Here is a 23344-nt window from a genome sequence, read left to right on the forward strand (position 1 = left end):
GTAGTCACTTGTATTTTAGGATTCCCAAATGGGGGTTTGCTATTCAAAGCATAGTTGTGTGGGATGAGTCTAAGAAATAAGAAAAGTGGAGGTAAATAAAGTTTATGGTTTTATTGCTAATGCCCTTGCTTTAATAACCCTGAAGGATTTTTGCACAGCTACTTGAAGGTATGTTAGGGATAAGCCAGCATGCAAATTGAATCACATTTTGCAGTCACTGGTGAAGCTCACCATTAAAAGGAGTCCTGAATTGTTCCTTTGCTAATGAAAGATTTCACTTGCAAGATAAAAAATTATCCCCTGGTTTTTCATGTTTGCAAACATTTTTGTGTATTTGTTTTCTTTGCCTGGCATGCCTGTTGATACAAAAGGGAACAGAAAAGAGGGGGGGAAAAAGTTGCTTCATTACGGATGCTGTTGTGTATATGGAGTTTAACAAGATCAATATTCTGAGTACAAAGAAAGAGCACATCTTTTCATTAAATTTCATTAGACTACAAGAATCCCACGTTTCAAAGAAAATTGTTTATTTATGGACCCTTCTAGGTCCCTGTCTAATAAGGAGACATTTTCCATTTGTCTGTTAACAAGTCACAGATGAAGAGTCAATAGAAGTGTTACAAGCTTTATCTTGCCCCAACTCAATCCACCATCCTCAGTCACTCTGCAATCGCTATTCTCTGGTGGTCTCATATCCTCATGAAAACGTGCAGGAAGGAAAAGTGATTCCTTTTAATGTTCTTTGTTATTTTCTTCTGGACCCACTTCATTATTGCTGAAGTCATCAATATCATTTACAGGGTAGCCCAAGCTGAAAGGAATTAAAGGGCATGGCTCCTGATTTTCTACATATTATAGAAATAAGGTAATAGTAGCTAATTTGTAAACTCACTGATGTTTTACCTAGCAACTTGTACATGAATTGCATCATTCATGGAAAACATGGGGAATTGGAAAGAGTGGTAGTCCCAGTTCCACTGCTAACCTGCTGTGTAGCCCCAGGCAAGTCGTTTAACCTCTCAGACATTGAACTTCCCCTTCAGGAAAGTAAAATAGGTTGGGTCATACTGTATCTAATGTCCCTTGAAGTTCTAGGTCTGTGTGTTTGTGACTGAGACAGGTACACAAATATGACAGAGGATGCTATTTTGATTGAAGACTGCTGACGGGTGTTCCAGTCTGGGAAACAGAAGGTAAGATTTTGAATAATGGAAGGGCTTAGTTTGGAGGATAGGCAGAAAAGTGGTATTTTGGGGTCTAGAGCCAAGAAGGGTTATTTACGGGTGTCATATAATGGATAGAATCAATTGTTGGAATCCAGTATATGAACTCCATGTTACATGGTGTGAGTTGAGCTCATGATTGATACACTTTCTTCATCTGAGACTTGTTGATAGATGACTGAGAACTCTCCCTTTTGTCATACAGAGACCTAACAGAGTATGAGATGAGCCGAATTCCATTGGGGAATGGGCTTGGTTTAATATGTGGTGGGGTGGTGATTGCTAGCATGATGTGATTTGAAGGTTGCTAAAGACTTTCCTCTTTAAATATGTCTCTTTTTTTGTTTGCTTTTCAATTGATGCCTGAAGGTCCACTCTTAGCTGGTCTTTTGATTGATTGATTGAGGGATAGAAGTTTTTTCTGGCATATTAAAAACTTTAATAGCACATTAAAGAGGGAAAAACAGGGCAATGTGAGAATACTCAGTTTATGAGAAATCACAGATTTGGAAGAGATTAGGGAGATAGGGAGTAAACACAAAGGAAAAGGAAGCAGGGAGTGACAGCTCATTTGAGAGAATACCTTGAAATCCATTTTTGCAAGTTTATAAATTGGTACCTGTAGCATTTAATAGCTGCTGAGATGTGTCCATCCCCAAATGTCTCCTTTGAATGTTTACCCATTTAACTTATGGTACCAACAGGAGTGCTACTTGTCATGGGTGTTACTTGACTGGTTCATTGATGAAGTATTTGGTTGTTTAAATGAAATGCAGATTAGGTAAAAATAAATTACTTTCAACAAGGTCAAGGAAGTGAAGGTTGTAAATAAAATATACATTCACAAACAGACAAATGCTATTTGGAAATCTAGCTCAGTCCATGCCAAGCTGTTACTGTCTAAATTACCTTCTTTCTTCCTGGCTTGCAATTAATTTTTGCTTGTATGTTTGGAGATTGGGGGAAGGGTAATAGCCTAATGGGTAGTGATTTTATTTTAGTATTTTGATTAAAGAGACTAAATAGCTTGGACCCTGGATAACCATAAGGACGAAAGCCGTATCCATCAAGCTTAATTTCTAAACAGAAGTTTATGCTTGTATTTCTGAGCAAATTAGCGCTGAGCTACATATAATATAAAGTTATGAGATGGTTATGTGCTCAATTATTTTCTACCTGTCTCCCCCCTTACCATCTTTTCTACTCGCCTTCTTTGATCTTCTATTAGACTGGAGGGCAAGGCAGAAGGCATCTAGTTAGACAGACAAAAACTGTAAAGCCATGTGCTTTTTGAGAAGCAGTGATGAGAGAGCAGGGACTGGTGTTTGATCACTGCTGGTTTCCTGGCATTTGCAGAGCCACTCCCCTCCCCCACCCTACCCACCCACACATCCAGTGCTCGTGCCACTCTTCCATTTCGTAGTATCCTGTCTGTATCTTGTATGTGTCCTACTACCTTATCTCCTTCTATTTGGAAAACTCTTGTGTCTTTGGAAAAACTTGTTGGTGTTCTCCTGGCAGATAGACATTTCTGAAAGGACACTCTGCTCATCTTATTTACCTTTAAAATTACTTGGATGATATGATGCCAATAACCCCGTAAGAATTTAGATGCTTTATTCAGAAATTGTAAGCCGAATCTCTGCGTTTGTAACAGGACCAAGAAAACAGTGAGGTGTATATGTGCTAGTGCAATTGTAAACCAAAAAACTGTAAGCTGTAGAACCATCGTTTAATTAATGAAATCTCATTCAGAACTGAAATATATAAATCAGATGAAAGTTTTCTCCATTTTGATCTGAGGATTGAATGGGGGCAGGGACCTTCTCATCAACCCTTTACACATACACAACGCGGGTACTTGTGAAACACCTCTAATGGAAATCTGGGGCTGCTAAGGACACAGTCTAGGAAACCCTGTGGTAGTGACTGTTTTTCTCTAACCCATCTCTAAGAGGCATGGTCCTTTAGTGGCAAAAAAAAAAAAAGAAAAGGAAATTTGTTTCACAAATCCGTAAATACTAAGATTTTCTAATAAGAACTTACAGGAGATAGTTCTGGAACAGTATTTGAAGTGTGTCTATACGTACATGTGTGTATATATACATCCATATATATATTTGATAGCTATGTTTGTATACACACATACACGTTTGTGTGGGCAAGAGGAAGGGCCTCCCATTTAGGGGCTCTTAACCTTGGCCCACCTTCTCCCCCAGGGAACCATGAACTTGGATGAAAAAAATGACTTTATTTTCTCTAACCTCTTCTTACTGAAAGTTGGCATTTTACTCAATTATCAATATAGGCAACAAATCACAGTAGCAATACCTATGAATTTGTCACCATTAAAAAAAATCACAAAATATTTTCATATCCTATTATGTTGTTCTAGATATCTTAAAATATCATTTATGTCCATCACTATAAAATTACAGTAGTCATTAGATCTGTTGCTAAACCTTGTTATTTAGTGTGTTAATGAAGTATATTTATTACTGTATCACAAATTTTTGATAGCTGTATTTCAGTATAATTGGTTTTGTTTGTAATCTTATGTAGTTTATTTCAGGCACATAAAAACCCTGTTCTGAAAAGGCATCCATGGGCTTTACCAGACTCCCGGAAGGGTCCATGGCACAAAAGAGATAAGATCAATGATTAGATAAGTTTTGTAGAGGAAAAATATATATATGTCTTTTATCACATGAGCCAAGGGATTCTCAAATTAACCTGAGAAACATTTACTTTTTTGTTTATTGCTTTTTGGTATGCTTGCTTTTCAAGCATCCTTCACTCCAAAGCATGTAAACAGAGGTAACAATGATGCAGTGACATTTAAAACAAACCACCAAAACAGAAACCTTACAACTTTTCTCTGATACTCGCATGCCCATATACAGTGCCGTAGGACTTTGTGAGAGAATGCTTTTGCCTTTAGATTAGACATTTTTTTTCCAATTGAACTAACTCTACCTTTAGTATCAACTTAAACCTGAAGTTTAAGCGGTTCTTACCTCACTGGACAAGAAGTTTTGTCCTCACATTTCCTGTTAGCCTACACAATGACTAGCACATAGATGGCACTCAGGAATTCTTTGTAGAAGGATAGAATGACTGAGAAGTAAATTTTAATCAGCTCCCAATATTACTCTCACAAATGCCACACTATTCCAAAGGGAGTCAGAGTGGGACAGTGGGAAGAGGCGCTGGAGTGGGCTCACAAGGACGGAACAGGTCATGCTTCACTGCTGCCATTCTCCCCTGGAGCCTTCTCTGAGCTTGCCTTCCCCAGATGTAAAATGTGATCAGAGGAGTGATTGAGACAGTCTGTGCAAAGCCCCAGTCTCCCTTGTCTCCTTTTATTGGTAAAATTATAACCCGGCCATTGTCACTGAGACCCACATGATGCTTCTAGAAATATTTATGCTTGCCTTTTTTAATGCCTACTTGTGAATCACAAGATTTGGGTCTTTCAAATTAAGCCAGCTTCTGATTAGCAGGTTTGTATAATGGATAAAATGATGAGGTTTCGGCCACAAAATGGGTGTTACTTTCTCAGCAAAATCATAGGCAAGTTGGGAGCTCATAGTGACCCTGCTTGCTTGCTTGCTTTTAGGATGTGATTCCTAACTTCTACAGTCCCAAATTGCCTTCCCCTGCTTTTAAAAATGTTTTGTTATCTCTCCTAAAACATCAAAGAGGGAATATTTAAATTTTTAATTCCCAGCCCCAAAATATGCATAATAGGGAGTGTAGCTCATGTTAGGATATACGTGCGGTATTGAAAAGTTTTACATAAATCAATTTAAAATGCAGTGGCAGAAATATTTATCTAAATCAACCTGTTAGTAAATTAATTTTGTAAGCAAACAAACTACCCTGTCAGGTAATTGTCACCTTAAAATTGTTCATTTTATGATTTCTTATATTTATGTGGGGTTTGGGGTTTTTTGTTTTTTGTTTTTCTTTTTATTTCTTGCACATGGCATATTTGAATATTCAGCAATATTTTTTCCTAATGACCTTCATTATTTTGAATAGAAAAATAAATACTGTAAATTTTTAATAGTGACTTTAGGAAGCAACATAATAAATTTGTTTCGTAACATTGCAGTATGATAGCACATACTCGTTTGGCTTAAGAAATTTAGGAAAAGTAAAGTTTCGTAGCATAAATTCTTCTTTTTAAAGAAAATAATAATTTTATTTGCCTTTGACGGGTTTTTATGGTGCTGTCCTGTCTTAAACCTATTATGCTGAGTTCAGTTTGAACCTTATTTTTATTTTTTTTAAATACAGAAACATCATTATGAATACAAATTGTTGGACTTCGCTACTATACATGAGCCCTCAGAAATTGCAGAGGTGTATACAGTATCTTACCACTAAATGGCCCAGATTGGGCCATTTTTGTATCTTTCTGTGTACCCCCATTTGCTGCCATTTGAATTTGTTGTGGTGAATCTTTTGCCGTATTTTTACGTTCACTCACTGAAGTGTGAGCCTCGGGGTGTTTCCAGTCTCTTTGGGTGAAAGAAAGTGAGGAGTTTGCCACTCAAAGGGCTATTTTTGTTCATATTTGTTTGTGATAAATGTAACTCAAATAGCAGGGTTGGGGGCGGGCTGGAATAAAGAAACCCATCAGAATTAGATTATTGAAGAAATGCTGTGGGACTGAACCATAGCAGGAGGAATGGAAAAGAAGGAACAAATTCAAGAGATATTTGAGGGAGTATTGACAGGAATTCATCAGTTATGGAAGAGACAGACAAGAAAAGTTAGATTTTTAGTTAAAGCCACTTGCTGTATGTTTTCATTACAAACTAATACCTAGCTACTATAGAAAAAGTAGAAGATACAGGCATAAGGAAAAACATAAAGTTATCCATAAATTTAATCACCTAGAGGTGACCACCTTAAGGATCCTGATTGTCACTCTTTATACATACACACACGCATGCACATGTGTCTGTATGTATATATGTGTGTATGCATGTATGTCTTACATTTATTCATGTGCTGAACATAGCATTTAATTCCCTATTGAGGTGTATTTAGGCTTTATACAACTTTTGCTAGTACAAATAATATGAATTTAAACATTATTATAGTTAAATATTTGTACATATCCTTATTTCCTAAAATCCTTAAAAGTGAAATTATTGGATCAAAAAAGACATTTGTGTTTTACAGATGATTGCTAGATATTTCCACATTCTGCAATTCACAATGTCCTTCAGAAAGACTATGCCAATTTATGCTTCAAATAACAGCCTTTCAGCCTAGGTGATTAGATATGTGATAATACTATTAACTGAGTAAAACTTCCTAGGAGGAGAACCTGGCTTAGGGGAAGATGCTTGGTTCAGATTGGAATATTGTAACTGAATTATTTTCTTTAGCTCCTTTGATACTCAAATCCCTTGTGTGATAATGACAACAACAATAAAATAATAATAGCTTACATTCATCATACTGTTATTGTGTGCCAAGACCTTTTCATGAGTTATTTTACTTAATTCTCACAACCCTGTGAATTAAGTGGTAAAATTAGACCCCATTTTGTAGAGCAGAAAATTGAGGTTTAGCGAACTTGAGTAATCTGCCCAAGGTTACAAGGCTGATAAACGGTAGAATAGATATTCAAATTAAAACCCAGACTTCTTAACAAATAGATCGTAAAAGTCCAGTGGAGGAAATGAGGTTACAGTAACTAAGTAGTATTCTCAAGAAAATATGGTAAAGAGCTATTTAAAAAGGGTCATAGACAGTCAGTTCAAAAGCAGCTGGTCTGTTTTCCCAGCCTCCTACTAATTCATCTTGTTCTCTTATTTATTTTTCCTATTTTAAATATTGTCCCCTTTTCAAATCCAAACCAGTATTTCTCTTCATCAATGAAGAATTCCTTGACAACCCTACTTCAACTCTTGTTCTCCACGTGGATCTCACTTGATGTCTGCCCATCAATGACCTTTATCACGTGCTATTTTGCACTAATAGTTATTTTTGAATACCAGGTTTTCCCACATGTGCTTGGAGACATTTAAGTGCTTTCAATAAAGTTTATAAGACCTTTTGGTAGTTACTGTGGAGCAGGCATTGGGCTGAATGTATTCTGTTTCACTTGTATGCCTACTGTCCTGTGAGATTAATACCATTATTACCTGCAGTTTGTAGGGGAAGAATCTTGATGCTCAGAAACTTAATTCAAGTTCACATAGATAAATGCCTATATGGGATATAATCATTTTATTGGTACACGGAAGTGCTTGAGCCTGTCTTGAAAGACAAGTAGTATTTGAATGGGCACCGAAAAAAAAAAAAATAGGAGAAAGGGCTTTCCCATTAGAGAGAATTGTATAAGGAATGGAGAATAGAATGTAGGGCAGTGCTCAGCAATAGCTAATAAATAGTCCAACAGATTTGGTCATCAGTGTCATTGGGAGGAACCTCGAAAGCAGCCCCTGGGAATGTGAACTTTTCTCCTACCTTTGGAAGCCACTGAAGGTCATGGTGCATGGTAAACTATGGGCAGTTTGAAAGTGGAAGACTAATGTAATGATTCTCACTCTGGGATCCGATTTACAAGGATATCACAGAGATGGTTAAGAGGATTCAAGAAAGCTTAGTGAAGCCCATTTCTTTACCTATCAGTAAGTTTCACAGGCGAAATTAAACATCAGATTAATATGCTTTTTTGTAGGAATCACATCAACTCTGTATGATAACACTGGTTCTCTATACTACTTCAAAACTCTGGTCATCATTGACTTACTTTTCCCCTAACTTAAGAGAGGGAAAAGAATGATTACTTAAAAGCTTTTTTTTTGTTCAGAAGTCAAAATAATTGCCCATTGGAAGTAATTAAAAAAGAATGTTGTTGTCTAACAGAGTAATTCAAGGAAGACTTGCTCCAGTTCTGACAAGTCAATAGTGGCCAATGGAAAGGAGTAGATGGTTCTTAATGATGGAAAGAAAGACTAAAATTGATGAAAGTGTTACAGCATGAACCTTGGGAGTATTGAGTTTTGTATTTTTTAATGACACCAGCTATGAAGAATGAGGAGAAAATTAAAAGTTAACATTTGAAGAGAAAGTGCATAAATGTTAAATAGGAGCCAGATCATATCACTGAAATTTATGTTATGTCAAAAAATATATCTTAGGCTGAGGGGAAAAAAACAGGAACTTTTTTTTTCAGAGTGCTTATTCGAGTATCAGATACATAAGCCAGAATTTTATTTGTTTTGTTTCAGCTTTGACTAAACTACCCTAAAAGCAGGTTTGACGTATATATGAAAATTAAACTTTCAAATTAGGTATATTTCAAATCTAATGTTTTAAAAATAAATTCAGACCTTTTTTGGGAAATTCTCTATTTCAATTAAGAGCTCATTTTTTTGCCAACTGGTTTAATGGGTTGTCTAGAATTTTATACTTTTATCTTCATTCCTGTTTTATTTTTCTCCCTCCTTCTCAAATTCTCCCTCTGAAAATATTTTTTAAAATGTGAGATCTCCTTGCTCAACAACCTATTTAAGTCAGAACCATTTGGATCTACTCTGGCCAGGTTGTCATTTGATAATCTTGTTATGGACCAAATGATTGGTAGCCTAAGAAAAACCACCAAATCCACGTGCGCTCTAAAGTTAGTGGCTTTGAAAAAGCAGAAAAGAGGTAAACATAAAAACCATTACAAACAAATGATTTGCACTTTTTTATCTGATTAAATTGTAAACGAAATGGAAAAATACAGATCATTTACCAGTGACTGTGAGTATTCCTTCCAAGTTCACAAAATTTTAATAGAAATTTTTCTCCAGGTTTAGGCAAATAATTTTCTTTATGTGTAACCTTTAGAAACTCTGGTAGAGGTGTGTAACTTCTTAATGACTAAGTGGCAAAAATTTACTCAAGCAAAAAATTTCTTGATAGCCATTTTATGTCCTATTATTACCCCAGTATTGGAATGCACAAATTTTTGGCTAAGGTATGGAGTCTGTTAAATAAACTGGAGCCTCTAGAGAGAATTCAAAAGCAGTAACAGTTTAGAAGTTAAGAATAGTAACATTTAAAAAGATTATTATGTTTTTTTTTTCTTTCAGCAAATATAAGTATCAGAAACCACACTTTGAAAAATATATTGGGGGATACATACGTGCACACACGTATGTCTTTTAAAATATATTTCTTTTTTAAAACCCGTCTTTGAATCAAGTGGATGTAATGTGCTACTTTTAGAATGGAAAATGCATTTACTGGCACGTCTCTGTTCAAATTTATTTTCCATGTTTTCTTTAATAAGACCAATGTTAACTTAGCAGGAAAAGTTACTTACAGTGCCAGCTGAGGTTCTTTTCACTTTACACAAAGTAGATGTTATTAAGCTGGGGAGAAAGATTAATGCATTTCCTGCTAATTCCATAGAGGAGAACATGTATCTTTATTAATGTTAATGGTGGGGGCCTCTCATAATGTTATAGAATAATATGCTTTAGCAAAGGTTTTTCTTCTAAAGAACTTCATAACATTTAAAGGTTAATATGTTAGGTAAAGAACAATATCTTAAGACAAGTGTTTTTATTACAGGACATGATGGGATGGTTTATATTAAATTATATGATGATTTGAATGGGAAAGAAGAAAAAGTGCTTCGCTTCTTGCCCTCAACTTTAATGCCTTTAATCAAATAATGACCTTCTGGAAAATAGTTAATTTTAAGCATTTGGAAAGATCAATACCACTTTGCCACCAAAAAATGGTCTAGATGATGAAATTTGATGTATTTAAAGTATCATTTCACCCTTTTAACCTAGTAAATAATTTAAAATGCTTTCAGTATTGCTTTGCCACTGTTTTGTTTCTCACTGCACAGTGTTATGATTCTTCATGAAAAAAGGTCACAAGTGGGTGTGTGAAGCATTTAGACCTCACACCTAGAAATGGGGTTGTATCTCGATTAGGTCTTGGGTGTTTCTGCATTAGGACCCCCGCCCCAAAAGTAATATGTTTAAATAGTACCTTTGAGGCAGAGTGTGCATAAAACATATGAAAATAGAACTATCCTGTAACTATACTGTTGTAATGTTGTTTTAGTTGTTTTTTCAGACAGAAAAAGGGGTGGTTTAAAACATTATTAGTCACTTTGCATCTTTGTGATATCTTTAAACCGTTAATGCTAAAGGTGAAGGATTTGGTAGCTCTGACAATTAGAACCCATTTTCCCCCAGCTTGTAGAACACACTGATATGAAATTACCCTTGAGTGCCGACAGCTTTGTTTAAAAAAAAAAAAAAAAAATTGCCCTCTATTAGCATGTTTGTGGGCAGATTAAAAACTGTCTTCATTAGCATAAGTAACACTTACAGATTCTTTTAAAAGTAGAAAATTATTTGCTGAATGATAAATTGCTAGCTTTATAGTTAGTTGTTGTTGAAAATGTACTCATTCAAATGCCTGGTGTAGTTTAGTCTACAATACTGAATTTTTTGTTAGAAGTACTATTTAATGGATTATGTACTTAATCCTTGTTCCTACTACTTGCTGAAATGTAATTCATGCTTTCCACTAAAATGTTTGTATCAAATACTTTCCTATTTAGATTGATTTCTTTTAATATCATATATTATTATACTATATGCCCCAGAGATTGGAACAAAATATTCCTGCAAATAACACATAAAAGATGAGGGTGAGGGGGAATAAATACAGACTGTAAAATGTTTTGCTTTTTAGAACTCAAATTACCATTCTATTTTTTCAGATGTATTTTTCCTTCTTAGTTGGAGTAAGAATTATTTGTCATTTTCTTTCTCTTTTTTATAGCTCTTAGTTTTAAAATGTATATGTACATAATGATAATATATACATATATGTATATTGCATTAAATGACTTTTTTTCTCAGAGAATACCAAAGTCTGTCCTGGAAAAGTAGTTATGTTACGTACTCCCAGCTTTGTCACAGAACAGGCCTTGTTAGGGGTTCTCTTTTTATGCATGTGAGGCTTTATAAAGTACAATAAATTCATTTATGAAAGGAGGTTACTTTCTTGACTCAATTAAAATCATTGTGCACCCCTTATCTGTTAAAATGTTAGAAGCGAATTGACTTGAATTAAATGTTCTAAAAAGAGTGGAGTGGAAATCAGAGATTGCGTTTGGTTGGAAATTAGCAGCTGAGAGATGAAGGTGCCAGGATTTTTATTTAAATGTGGTACAACAAGATTTTGTCAGTAAAGCACATCATTAGAATATTGAGTTGAGAACTGCTAATTTTTCCTTTAAAATGAGCATACAGTCATGTGTTTCATGGACCATAATAAATTGCCATTGTGTTATCATTGAGTTTGTTTTGCTTTTTTGCAGTACTGATTTGGCAGTTACTCTGCATTTTCTCTTTTCCTTTTTTTTTTTTTTTTTTCAATCTTACATTTCTTTAATAGATCCCTAACCAAAACTAGTCAAAAGAATGTTATTTATTTCATGCAGTCTTAGGTTTAGCATCTTTTGCACCATTTTCTTGCTTACGGTAGCAAGACATTTGCAGATGGTTCTTGGTTACTATAAAGTACATAACAGTATTTCCTTTGTGGCAGATGGATTTAAGACTTTTAGTTCTCAATAAATGTAGGTTTACAATACATAACTTTACAGGATTTGTGTTGTATATAACAGGTTTGAACATATTATCTCAGAATTCATCTGCATGGCATTTTCAGCTTATTCAGGGTCCATGCCAGTTTTTTTAAGTAATAGGGGGAGCACTGTGATTGATCGCAACAGCTCAAGGCGTGATTTTGAATAGAAACAAAGGGTTTAGAACAGAAGGTGTCAAATTAAACTTTGTCAGTTTGAAAAGTAGTAACATCCTGAAAGTTTTACTAATTTATTTACATGTGGCTACTGTTTATATTTTGCCCTCTTTATATGCAGTGTAATGTTGCTTGGCAAATTTACCACATTTAAAGTTTAGGTTGTTCCTTGTACCATTTTAGTTTTCTGAAAATGAATCGGTCTCATTATTTTAAGGCTGTTAGTCCCCTGTCTTTTCTACTGTTCAAAACAGTTGTGAGCTAATTTAATTTAGAGAACAGTTCCCTGTTCCTTCCTATGGTCTTATGTATATCAAGTCCCAGAGACCTCTCTTAAAAATGTAATTATGTTTTGTTTTGTTTTGTTGGTGTTTTTTTTTCTTTTTGCAACAAAGCACTGCATTTCATTCTTCATCTCTGCTCCCCCACATAAGTCTATGCAGTTATCACTTAAAAACTAGTACAGTACTTTGGGGAATCATTAAGTTTTGTCAGATATTAAAAATATTGTGACATACTCATTTTCTTCCCAAGTTTATTTGTTCTAACAATATCATTTGTGGAAAACTGACCTAGAAAAACGTATTGAAGCATTAGAAAGCATTTGGCTTCTTTAGTCATTTTCTGCAAACCATAAGTCAGATTACTGTCATTATTAATAGAGTAACAATCAATAGGATTTGAGGTAGTCAAAATATTCCAAGGTATTTAAATAGCATTAGAATAAATTATCTTATTTTTGCCAGTGTAAATTGGGAATGAGCCAATTTATTTCTACACTGACAGAGAGCTAATGTGTCAAAATGTCTGTTTTCCATTATTTTTTAAGAGCAATGCACATCAAGAGAAGCAACCCCCCCCCCCTTTAAATTTTTTTGGAATACCCTTTAGAGCTAACAGTTCCCAGCTGCACCGTTAAATATTTTTCTAAGAAGCATCTGATTTCAGTCTCTTAAAATCATAGCATTTCTTGAAAGGCTAGTGGAGATAGGCTTCAACTTATAATTCATCAAATTATTTTTAGATAAGGAATTAGAAGTATTATTTAAGGGCAGAGGTTAATAGCAAACTACTGGAAATGTTATGTTAGTCATGGGCAATTAATAAAAATAAGAATCCGTCTCGTAAGTCTAGAGACACGGAAGTGACAATAAGAGCAAAATATTTGTTGAATGAGTCGGGGCTCTTTTTCTGAAATATTTGTTAAACCAGCATGAGTGTGATTGTTTAGGAATTAGCTATCATTATTAGCCATTTTAAAAGAACTAATGATTTTCTTTTCCAAAGAACATCTGTGATCCACATGTTTTTTCACATATATCCAAGTGCTAACTGATCTCTGCATTACTTTAAAAAGTTTCTAAAGGATGTGAAAAATCACTGGAGTTTTTCAGCTCTCTCCAAGAAGCTTTTCTTACATGAATCATTCTTAATTTAACTTTTAGCAATTTTTAGTTACAAGCATTTATTTCTAAAAAAAATTCTTAGATGCTCAATGTTTAGCATTTATTGCAATAGTAGAATACTAGCCGAGTTTAAAAAAAAAAAAAATCTGCTCTGTTCTTCGTGAACCTCTAACTTCTTTGGAAAGGTATATAAAACCGTGTGATCTGCTGTGTTCGGGTAGAGGGGTCCTGTCAATTATGATAGCTAAAGGAGGCAGACAAGGGGGAGAGGGAAAGTAATCTCACCCACAGTTACTATTCAAGCCTACTGGAAGATAATATATCTAAAACCTACATAGCAACAAAATTTAAAGGTAAAATATAAAGAATAGCTTAGTTGTAGGAAAATGTATATTTTCATAGCTTAATTCAGATGGCAAATATTTACCAGTAAGAGCTAAGTAAACATCTCCAGGGCACCATATGCACGTGGGTCTCAGATACTTCAAATGTTCACATACAGTTTTATAGTTAATACATTCATATAAATACAACTGAAATATGTCATATTATAGTATTCTGGAAATAAACATAGAATTGCCATGGTTAGAAGAGAAGCAAGTTCAGTGACACTGCAGTCACAATGATTTTTATGTTTTATTTAGCTAACAGTCTTTCAGGTAAATCTTCAGTTTACTGCCTGCTATCTTAACCTTCAATTATGCATTCAGTGGCATCAAATGAGTGCATGGTTACAAGACCATCCCCATGCATATATTTGCTTAATTAAAAGACCTGTTGAGTAGGAATACTAGTAGATGTCATGAGATATAGCAGTCGTCACAATGAGCTGGTTAACAGATAGGCCTTGGGAAGCTAATACGTCAGTTTTCTACCTTTTCTTTTAAAATATTTCAAGTAGGCCATTTTTGGGAGAACAGACCATGCTTCTTTCCACTACATGTTGCAGTCAAAGAAGAATTTTCTCTCCAATGGTTTCAGTTTGAGAAGGGAAGGAAAGTCATGCCATCCTCTGGCCTCACCCCTGGTAACATAAGAAACAAAACCTTCCTTGGCTAGATCTAAAAATTTCATAATAAAAAAAATTGTACTTCCATTTTCATCCCACTAATTTCTTTAAAATTTCCAAGAAATGTCTTTGTCTTAGATCGAGTTCCCTAAATGCAGAGCCTAGGATGGGGAGTCAGGTGGTGATGATTTGGTGGGGGCCCTAGAAGAAAGGAGGAGGATAGGGAAGAGAAAGAGGTCCCGTAAGGATGTGGTCTCAGGCAAAGTCTAGCCCTAGATTGATGGGGGAGGGAGCAAGAAGAATGGGGATGACTATCTCTAGAGAGTAAATTGAATGGTAGAGTAAGTTGTCCATTTTCAGAAAAAGGGGCAGGGACTTTGTGCCACTGGGTCAGGCAGTCACTGGCCACGTGGGGTGAGATCATCAATGAAGAAGTGTAGAGATGGCTTCAAGACATTTTTCCAGAGTAGAGTGCAGGTGAGAGGTATTAGCAGGCAGCAGAACAGCTGAGGGATAGCTGCCTTGGCTGGTGGGGGTCTGGATCGGACACCTTCACTCTCCCCCTTCATTCCATTGTTTAGTGTCCATCATTGCAGCCAAGGTGAAGACTTGAGATGACTGGAAAATGTGTTCTCATGATCATTCAGTTCTTGATAGATAACCTCAAGAGTAAAAAACTGGGCCTTGGAAGCATCAGAGAGGTTCAGATTTTGGCAGTCCATTGGACATTTCCTTCTCTCTTAGCCCAAGAAACCTATTAAATTATTGCCTGACAAATCATGTGCTCCCACTGCAGCAGGCAGAAAAATAGGACTCCAGTGTCTCTTTGGAGAGTTCTTTCATAGCAAATTCCTTTAATGCCCATTCTAATCATTATGCCTTATACTGGACAACATTCTGGCTGGTACAATTGCACATGTCCTTTCTGTTTCATACATGTACACACACATAAATATTCACACATGGTTTTCTTTCAAATCTAAAAATTGCAAACTTAGGAAATCCTTTTAGAAAAAAAGTATTTCTAAAATCTGTCCTGCCCCTTAAGCACTTCAGTATCTTCAAATGGTCAGCCACTCATCAGACAGGAAAGTTGTGTAAGACTGAAGCTCATCAACTTTGTTTTTCTCCTATTTCATATATTTAAAAATCTGTGATAAATGCTCTCTTACCCTCAGAGTCGGAAAAAATATGTCCCTCCTTTGAGATGCAAATCTGAACTTTGATTAGAAACAGAGTCTGCCTCCTTGACAGCCGCAGATAACCCCTCTTAACAAGTTAAAAAAAATTTTTTTAAGCAGATTGGCATGTTCTGAGCTTATGAAAAAGTTAATTCATAGGGTTTTTCCTTTTTAGCTCCTAATGGAAAATGCCAGCCCCCTTCATAGGCACAAACTGACCTATTATGCCCTTGTCTCTAAGGGATGGTTATGCGAGCTGTTACGCTGGAAAGAAGATCCTTCTCCAGAAAACAGAACCCTGTGGGAGAACCTCTCCATGATCCGAAGGTTCCTCAGTCTTCCTCAGCCAGAACGTGATGCCATATATGAACAGGAGAGCAACGCAGTGCATCACCATGGCGACAGGCCGCCCCACATTATCCATGTTCCAGCAGAGCAGATTCAGGTTCGTTTACTTTGGCCAATTCAATATAGCAATAAGTAAATAAAGCTTTAAACTTACCAGGGAAATTAGCGTTTCTCTTCCTCCTGCCAGTCTAAACATAGGCTTTTTAGCAAGAGATAACAATACACTGCCATCTTGCTCAGGGGGATAAAATGAAAATGAACGTACTTTTCCCAACATATGTATTGTGTTCCTCTTTCCTCATCTCCCAACCCCCAAAGCAACAGGAACACCCTTTCTACACTCCTTGTTTGGCAAATGTCTCTTTGTTGGTATTGGGTTTTGTGTTAAGAGTTTAAAATTTTTGTATGTTTTTCCAAAATCACAATTTAAACCACCACCTATTTTTTAATTAATACCACAGTGCCCCTGAGGAAAAGAGCTACTGCTGTGGCTGTAAAGGAAGTTTGTAGAATCACAGTTTTATACATTGGATTCTGTCCAGAAAGAGGAGGGGAGGGAAGCTGAATTGGAATCTTGCTTTACAGTCCTTGGGCCTTCCTTCACCTTGTATTTAATAGCTGTCTCCCCACACTTTACAGAATGGAGGTTAGGGGTGAGTCATATCTGTTTGTCTTTCCTTTAGAGCCCCTCTCCCACCACCCTTGGGAAAGGAGAGTCTAGAGGCGTTTTCTTACCAGGCCTGCCGACCCCTGCACCATGGCTCGGTGCTGCTCCTCAGGTGAGCGGGCACAGTTACCTATGCCAGCAAGGGACACGGGGTGACCTAAAGACCTGCTCCCCAGGTCAGGATTTTCAGACCTGCAGAGGCCATACTCACCATGGTCATGGCCAGAGCTCACTGTGCCAGCAGATGCAGCCTTATGCTTTGTTTATCATGTCATGGGACTTGTCACCATTCATCTCCTGAAGACACTCTCCTGTGAATTTAGATGGAAAAGTTCTGGGATCAGGTAGTCATTAGAGCTCTTAGGGCCCCAGTTGCTTAGGAAGCGTGTTGTCACTGAACTTGAGCTGTATAGCTTATTTTTGTTAAAGGGGATGATTTTAGCTTTCTCTTTCAAAGTAAAATGCCATTGCCTTCCAGAGTCCTAAAATTCTACCTCTGTTGAATCACCTGCATTCTGCAATTTTTTAATATTTCTGTGAAAAATTATATATGTGTGTGTGTATAGATATGTACGTATAACTAAAAAAAATAATAGAATTGTTTATCTCCCAGGACAAAAAACTTCTCAAGTATGTATTAAAGATAAAACAAGTTGACAGAGAGCTTCCCTTTAGGATTTCAAGCACTAAAATAATCGTGAAAGCCTGAAAAACTTACTGTTTAGCAAAAACGAAAAAGAGAAAGATATATGTTAATTTAAAAACTACTTATTTGAAAATGCAAATTGTTAATAAAATTGCTTCTTAGGGGTATGAAAGGAAATGCATAGAAACGGTATCAGCATTCTAATATTTTGCCACTTAGGTTGATTTGCTTTGCTGGTAAGAATTATGGATATCGAGTGTACAGTATGTGCATGTGTGACATATTTATGTATAATTGTGTATGGAAATTATAGCACATATACATATACTAATTATGAAAAAGTGTCTGTATACACGAAATTTAAATCCTAATCACATCTGAGTTTACCATAGACAAAACAATTCGCTAGCCGTCGTATGGTGGGTTGAACCTTTTGAGGTAAGAAAAAAGCTTGCAGTGTCAGCCTAGTGCAATTTGGTAAGAAATTGTGTGTGTATTAAACTGGAACTGTCTGATAGAAAATTCACAAATGTGAGAATATCAGAAATCCTTTAGTCTCATGACAGATAACACTGAATAAGAGCATAAGCTCATCTTCTTCCTGGCCATCCAATGAGACAGAGCAGAGCACAAATTTCTTTCCCCACTGCTCTGTAGCTCACCTTTCTAAAATGTCTTTGAAATCCTTGCCTCTCAATCTTCATTTTAAATCTTTGTTAATTATTTACATCATAATGTGATGTGCTGTCTTCGCCTTTGATGCGTATCCTTCTAGTGAAGTTTATGGCTCACATTTTCAGAGAGCACTGAGCTTTCACTTCCTCCGCTGATCTGTGATAAGGAAGTGCAGTAGCCCCCAAAGCTCTAGGAATTCATCCCTTCCTAGTTCATACCATTTTGATTTTTTTTTGTAAATGCTGTGGGCCATTTAGCTGGCCTACCTTTTCATTCTAAATCTTCATCCCTATCAAAAAAGCTCTATGTAGGACCCTGGACCACATGTTTCCTGATTCTAGACAGCTTTGTGTGGAACTCCACGATAGCGGAGCTCTGATTGTCTCCTTGTTTCTTTCCAGCAACAGCAGCAGCAGCAGCAACAGCAGCAGCAGCAGCAGCAGCAGGCGCCGCCGCCTCCACAGCCACAGCAGCAGCCACAGGCAGGCCCTCGGCTCCCCCCACGGCAACCCACGGTGGCCTCTCCAGCAGAGTCAGATGAGGAGAACCGGCAGAAGACGCGGCCACGAACAAAAATTTCAGTGGAAGCCTTGGGAATCCTCCAGAGTTTCATACAAGACGTAGGCCTGTACCCTGATGAAGAGGCCATCCAGACTCTGTCTGCCCAGCTCGACCTTCCCAAGTACACCATCATCAAGTTCTTTCAGAACCAGCGGTACTATCTCAAGCACCACGGCAAACTGAAGGACAATTCCGGTTTAGAGGTCGATGTGGCAGAATATAAAGAAGAGGAGCTGCTGAAGGATTTGGAAGAGAGTGTCCAAGATAAAACTACTAACACCCTTTTTTCAGTGAAACTAGAAGAAGAGCTGTCAGTGGAAGGAAACACAGACATTAATGCTGATTTGAAAGACTGAGATAAAAGTATTTGTTTCATTCAACAGTGCCACTGGTATTTACTAACACAATGAAAAGTCCACCTTGTATTCTCTCAGAAAACCTTTGTTGTTCATTGTTTGGCCAATGGATCTTCAAAAACTTGCACAAACAGAAGAGTTGGAAAAGGATAATGCAGACTGCACTAAATGTTTTACTCTGTTTTACAAACTGCTTGGCAGCCCCAGGTGAAGCATCAAGGATTGTTTGGTATTAAAATTTGTGTTCACGGGATGCACCAAAGTGTGTACCCCGTAAGCATGAAACCAGTGATTTTTTCTTTTTTTTTTCTTTTTTTTTTTTTTTAGTTCTTATTCTGGAGCCTCAAACAAGCATTATACCTTCTGTGATTATGATTTCCTCTCCTATAATTATGTCTGTAGCACTCCACACTGATCTTTGGAAACTCGCCCCTTATTTAAAAAAAAAAAAGAAAAAAAAAGAGTTTGTTACTCTATTGTATGTTACAAAAGAACTATAGACTGTGGAATGCAGTTTAAAGATGACATATGCCAACAAATGCCTTGTATTATATGGCACTGCCGTAATTCAAATTTGTTTTTATTTTGGAAATAAAAGTTCACTGTAATTTTTTTTCATTCTCATTGTTACATGATTTTTTTAAAAAAAGGAAAAGAAAATGTGAAACACAATTTAGTCCTCATTATTTATTTGTAGATCCTGCAGCATCACGTTGTAATTAATTTTTTGGAAGTTTCCGTTAAATGTAATATTGCTTCTCTTGTCACCATACTGATTCTTTTCTATTTATAAATGTATTTTGATGGGCAGTAAAACAAAGTGTCTTAAAAGTTTTAAATAGAGAAAATGTGCTTTACACAGTTGCCTATAAAAAGTGCTCTATGTTATCCAAGCAATTCATACTATAAGCTTCACTCTTATTGTTGTATGCAATTTTTACTATCATGCAAATAAGCTTAGGTAAATAAAACTAATAGATCACCTTAGAAAATTATGCAATTAATGTGAAAATAATTGATGTTTGCAATGTGTCTTCCTTTGGTTTACAATCAATTTTAAAGCTACATCTGTATAAAATTTCTGTATAAAGGTGTATTTCTTTTTTATGAGTTTATGGCTATGAAAACACCAGCTATTTTGTTACAGCTGGCTGTTTTTATAAGTGTATCACAATTTTCTTTATGCAGAAATGTTCTGACTAGGAGTGGTTATTGACTGTAACTACACAATTAAAATTGTTTGTATCGTATGACATGGTAGGGTTTGTCTGCTTATGTGAAGTAACTAAAGAAGAGTCAAAGGATGGCCCTCTCATTTAGGTGCATGTTAATACTTGATATTTTACTGATTTTAAAAAGAGCATTTGACAAGTTACTTGAAACACTGTAAACTGAAATCACAAACACATGCTCATTTTTAAATAGGTATGAAATTTCACAATGAAAATAATCTGTTTTGGTTAACATTTTGCTTAATAAATAGAGATAGGATGGTCAAAAGACTCTCCAACAAAAACATAAATCCAGTCTCTAGCAGTTATGTTCTTAGAATGGATTCATCTATGCTTATTTCACAATACTTCATTCATAGCAACGCTTTTCCTTAACCTTATGTACAAATATTTCTAAAGGCCATTAATAGTAACAAAGTAGGGGAAAAAATGGACCTTCTGTATAAAAGCCCCTTAGCTTTTTTTTCACAAGTTATAAATGGAATAAGTTAATAACTGAGCTCATAAGTGTATGTCATAACTATAAGAGCCACATGAAGAAAATAGGAATGACACACCTGGTATTTAAACACAATCTTCAAAATTCTTGCAACATTAAACATAGTAAAATGCCAGAATATAAAATGAGGTGTGCTAATGGTCACAGGATTGAGGCCAGCATTACAGTTTGGAGTGGTTTTTCTTTCATTTGCTTCCTCACTTTGTTTCCTAGATGCTAGTAGGGGTGTCTGGGTTGCTTGAGATACCATTCTGCAATTGCCCCTTCTCTCTCTGCCTACCATTTTCTCAGGCCCTGATGAGCTTATTGGTAGGCAACTGGGCTGCTTTACTGTTGACTGAACTTGTACTTTAGAAACTGAAATGGAATCATTGAAAACTCAATAAAGCTTTAAAGTTCCATTTACTTTAGAAGCACAACTAAGCTCCTCTGAAGGCAGCTGGTTTGTTGCAAACTTAAAATTGTACTGAAAAGTTGCCACTTTTTATTAAGTAAGAAAACACAAACATTCTTGCTCACTAGAGTTCAGAAAAGTAATAATTTGAGCCAAAGGAATTTGAATTAAGAAAATAGAAACTAGATTTCATGTATTTAAAAATAGAAAATAAAATAGAAACTCAGATGCCATTAAGTTATCCTCTTCCTTATATCCCCTAAGTTGAAGGGAAAAGGCTGGATACAGCAGAGAGTAGAGTTGATATCCTTAATTTTTAACCAGCCCAACCCTTAGCACAAGGTGTCAAACAGGTATGAGATTTAGTAATTTTTTTGGAAGGAGAAATTGGGTTGCAAATAACTTTCCCATTCCTAATAACCTGAATTATTTTGAAATAATGTTTTCAGTGAAATGATGAATGTGTGTTTGGTAATCAACATAACAATGCTAACGAAATTCCCACTTAGATTTTTTTAACTTTCAAAAGTCAGCATGGTTTTGATAGTTTGATATTTTAAATGCCCACACGCACACACACACACACAAGCACATGTTAAACAATGATAGGATGGAGTGAGCAAAAGTGTTTTCAGGGAAGATGGCACATTTTAGAAAAGACTTGCTCAGATGATCTTCCATATTGCTCCCCCAATGTCATTTGTCACTCATACCAGTCCTCTTGTTACCTGTAGCTATGGTAAAATTCCTTTAACAAGCTTCATTGTGTTCAAGTATTGCAGAGACTTTTAAAAGCTGGGCATGACATAGCGTTTTGTGCTGTTAAGACCTTAGCACATTCAGGTAGTTTACGGGTAATATTCAACCTTGTGCATCTGAATCTGTCATGGATTCCCTTCACTCAGCACTTTGCCACTAATTTGTATTACACTCTGTGGCCATATAATACTTGCACATTATGCAAAAAATGTTGATAGTATCTCTTTGCCACACAGTATGCAGAGTTGACACAGAACCTTTGAAAACCAAGGTAACTAATATGTATGTCCTGGTTGTGTGGCGCTTGGTAACAAAGTCTGTACATATTATGTATAAAGTGTGTATTGGTTAGCATTTAGTACTAAGAAATTCTGAGTTTCAGTGTTTTCTTTTTTCAAAGTAGCGATATCTATATCTGTGTTTATCTAAAAATACTAGCTTGAATAGAAAACATTCTCAAATGGTTCAAGATTGAGTAAAAATGAGAATCCCATACATTCCATTATTAAATTCTGCCCTATTCCCAATTGTTAGCATCTGGCTGATATTAAGGTCTTTGATTGTCACAATATTCTTAATAAATGAGACATTCTGAACTGCCTGGTGATATTTTCAAAAACAGCAATTAAAATGTGTATTCCCTATAATACAGCTGATAGAACTGTTGTGTTAAAGCAAGTTGGAAATTTGCATGCTAGTGTGGGAAACCAATGGAGGTCCAAAATATTAATCATATCTAAAACATCAGAAAATAATACTAGTCTTCCTTATGCATATTTTTGTTAAGAGGGCTTATTATGAATTCAATGTTTCTTCTGAGGCAATCATTTTAATGTAAATACTAAATACTTGCATGTCTTTTGACAAAGGCTAAACTACAATCTATTAATATGCACATTTTTGATAAAATATAAAGTACCCTAATTAAAGAAATTGTGGTAGAAGGTGTATGTCCTGAATACTATACCTGTTTAACAATACCAAATGTTAAATAAAATAGTTTGAAATTAATGTTTAAAAGATGAGCAACATTTTTAAGACTTTCTCACATTACCCTACTTATAGGGAGCATATTATCTCCAAATTTAGTCCCATCAAAAGAACACCATCAAAATTACAGCTTCTTGCCTTGTACCAAGGTTGTGCGGTTATCTTTTCCCAACAATTATTTTCAGCTGCTCATACACTTACTGTGATCAAAAGCACTTGACTTGGGCCCTGTTCTCTATGATAGTGGCTGATGAGCCAATGCAGTAGAGCAGTATGTTATGCAAAGTAAACACTTGCAAAGAAACTCCGAAGTGACATATTTTGCAACAAATGTTGAACATTATTTACTGTGAGTTGAATCAGAAATATTTGCCTTTTGTGGTACTCAAATACAAAATTTTCATTACAATGCCACTTTAATGCATGCCTTTACACCACCACCCCCACCTGACACAATGATGTCCCTTGTGCTGCTCTGATTTTCCCTTCACGAGAGAAACAACAATACCTGTTAGATGAGAATGTTGAAGAATATTCAGATGTTTAAATATGGTTATTAGTTAGTCTGTGGCAATGTGAGGCA

At 35.9% G+C, this 23344-nt stretch overlaps 1 protein-coding gene across 4 annotated transcripts in view; it reads left to right on the top strand.

The window, feature by feature from the left end:
• Positions 1–20140, top strand: part of SATB1 (SATB homeobox 1) — a 91231-nt gene extending 71091 nt beyond the window's left edge. For 2 of the 4 annotated variants that reach the window (XM_011977924.1, XM_011977923.1), the window contains 3 exons: positions 15876–16079; positions 16666–16761; positions 18372–20140. In XM_011977924.1, the coding sequence (XP_011833314.1) occupies positions 15876–16079; positions 16666–16761; positions 18372–18887 (816 nt within the window). In that variant the 3' untranslated portion in view covers positions 18888–20140. The remainder of the gene's footprint in view (positions 1–15875; positions 16080–16665; positions 16762–18371) is intronic. The other 2 variants (XM_011977925.1, XM_011977926.1) reach the window with 1 other exon arrangement.
• Positions 20141–23344: the final 3204 nt, after the last annotated feature.

This window comes from Mandrillus leucophaeus, unplaced genomic scaffold (assembly GCF_000951045.1).
Source record: "Mandrillus leucophaeus isolate KB7577 unplaced genomic scaffold, Mleu.le_1.0 Scaffold186, whole genome shotgun sequence".
Classification (NCBI taxonomy): domain Eukaryota; kingdom Metazoa; phylum Chordata; class Mammalia; order Primates; family Cercopithecidae; genus Mandrillus; species Mandrillus leucophaeus.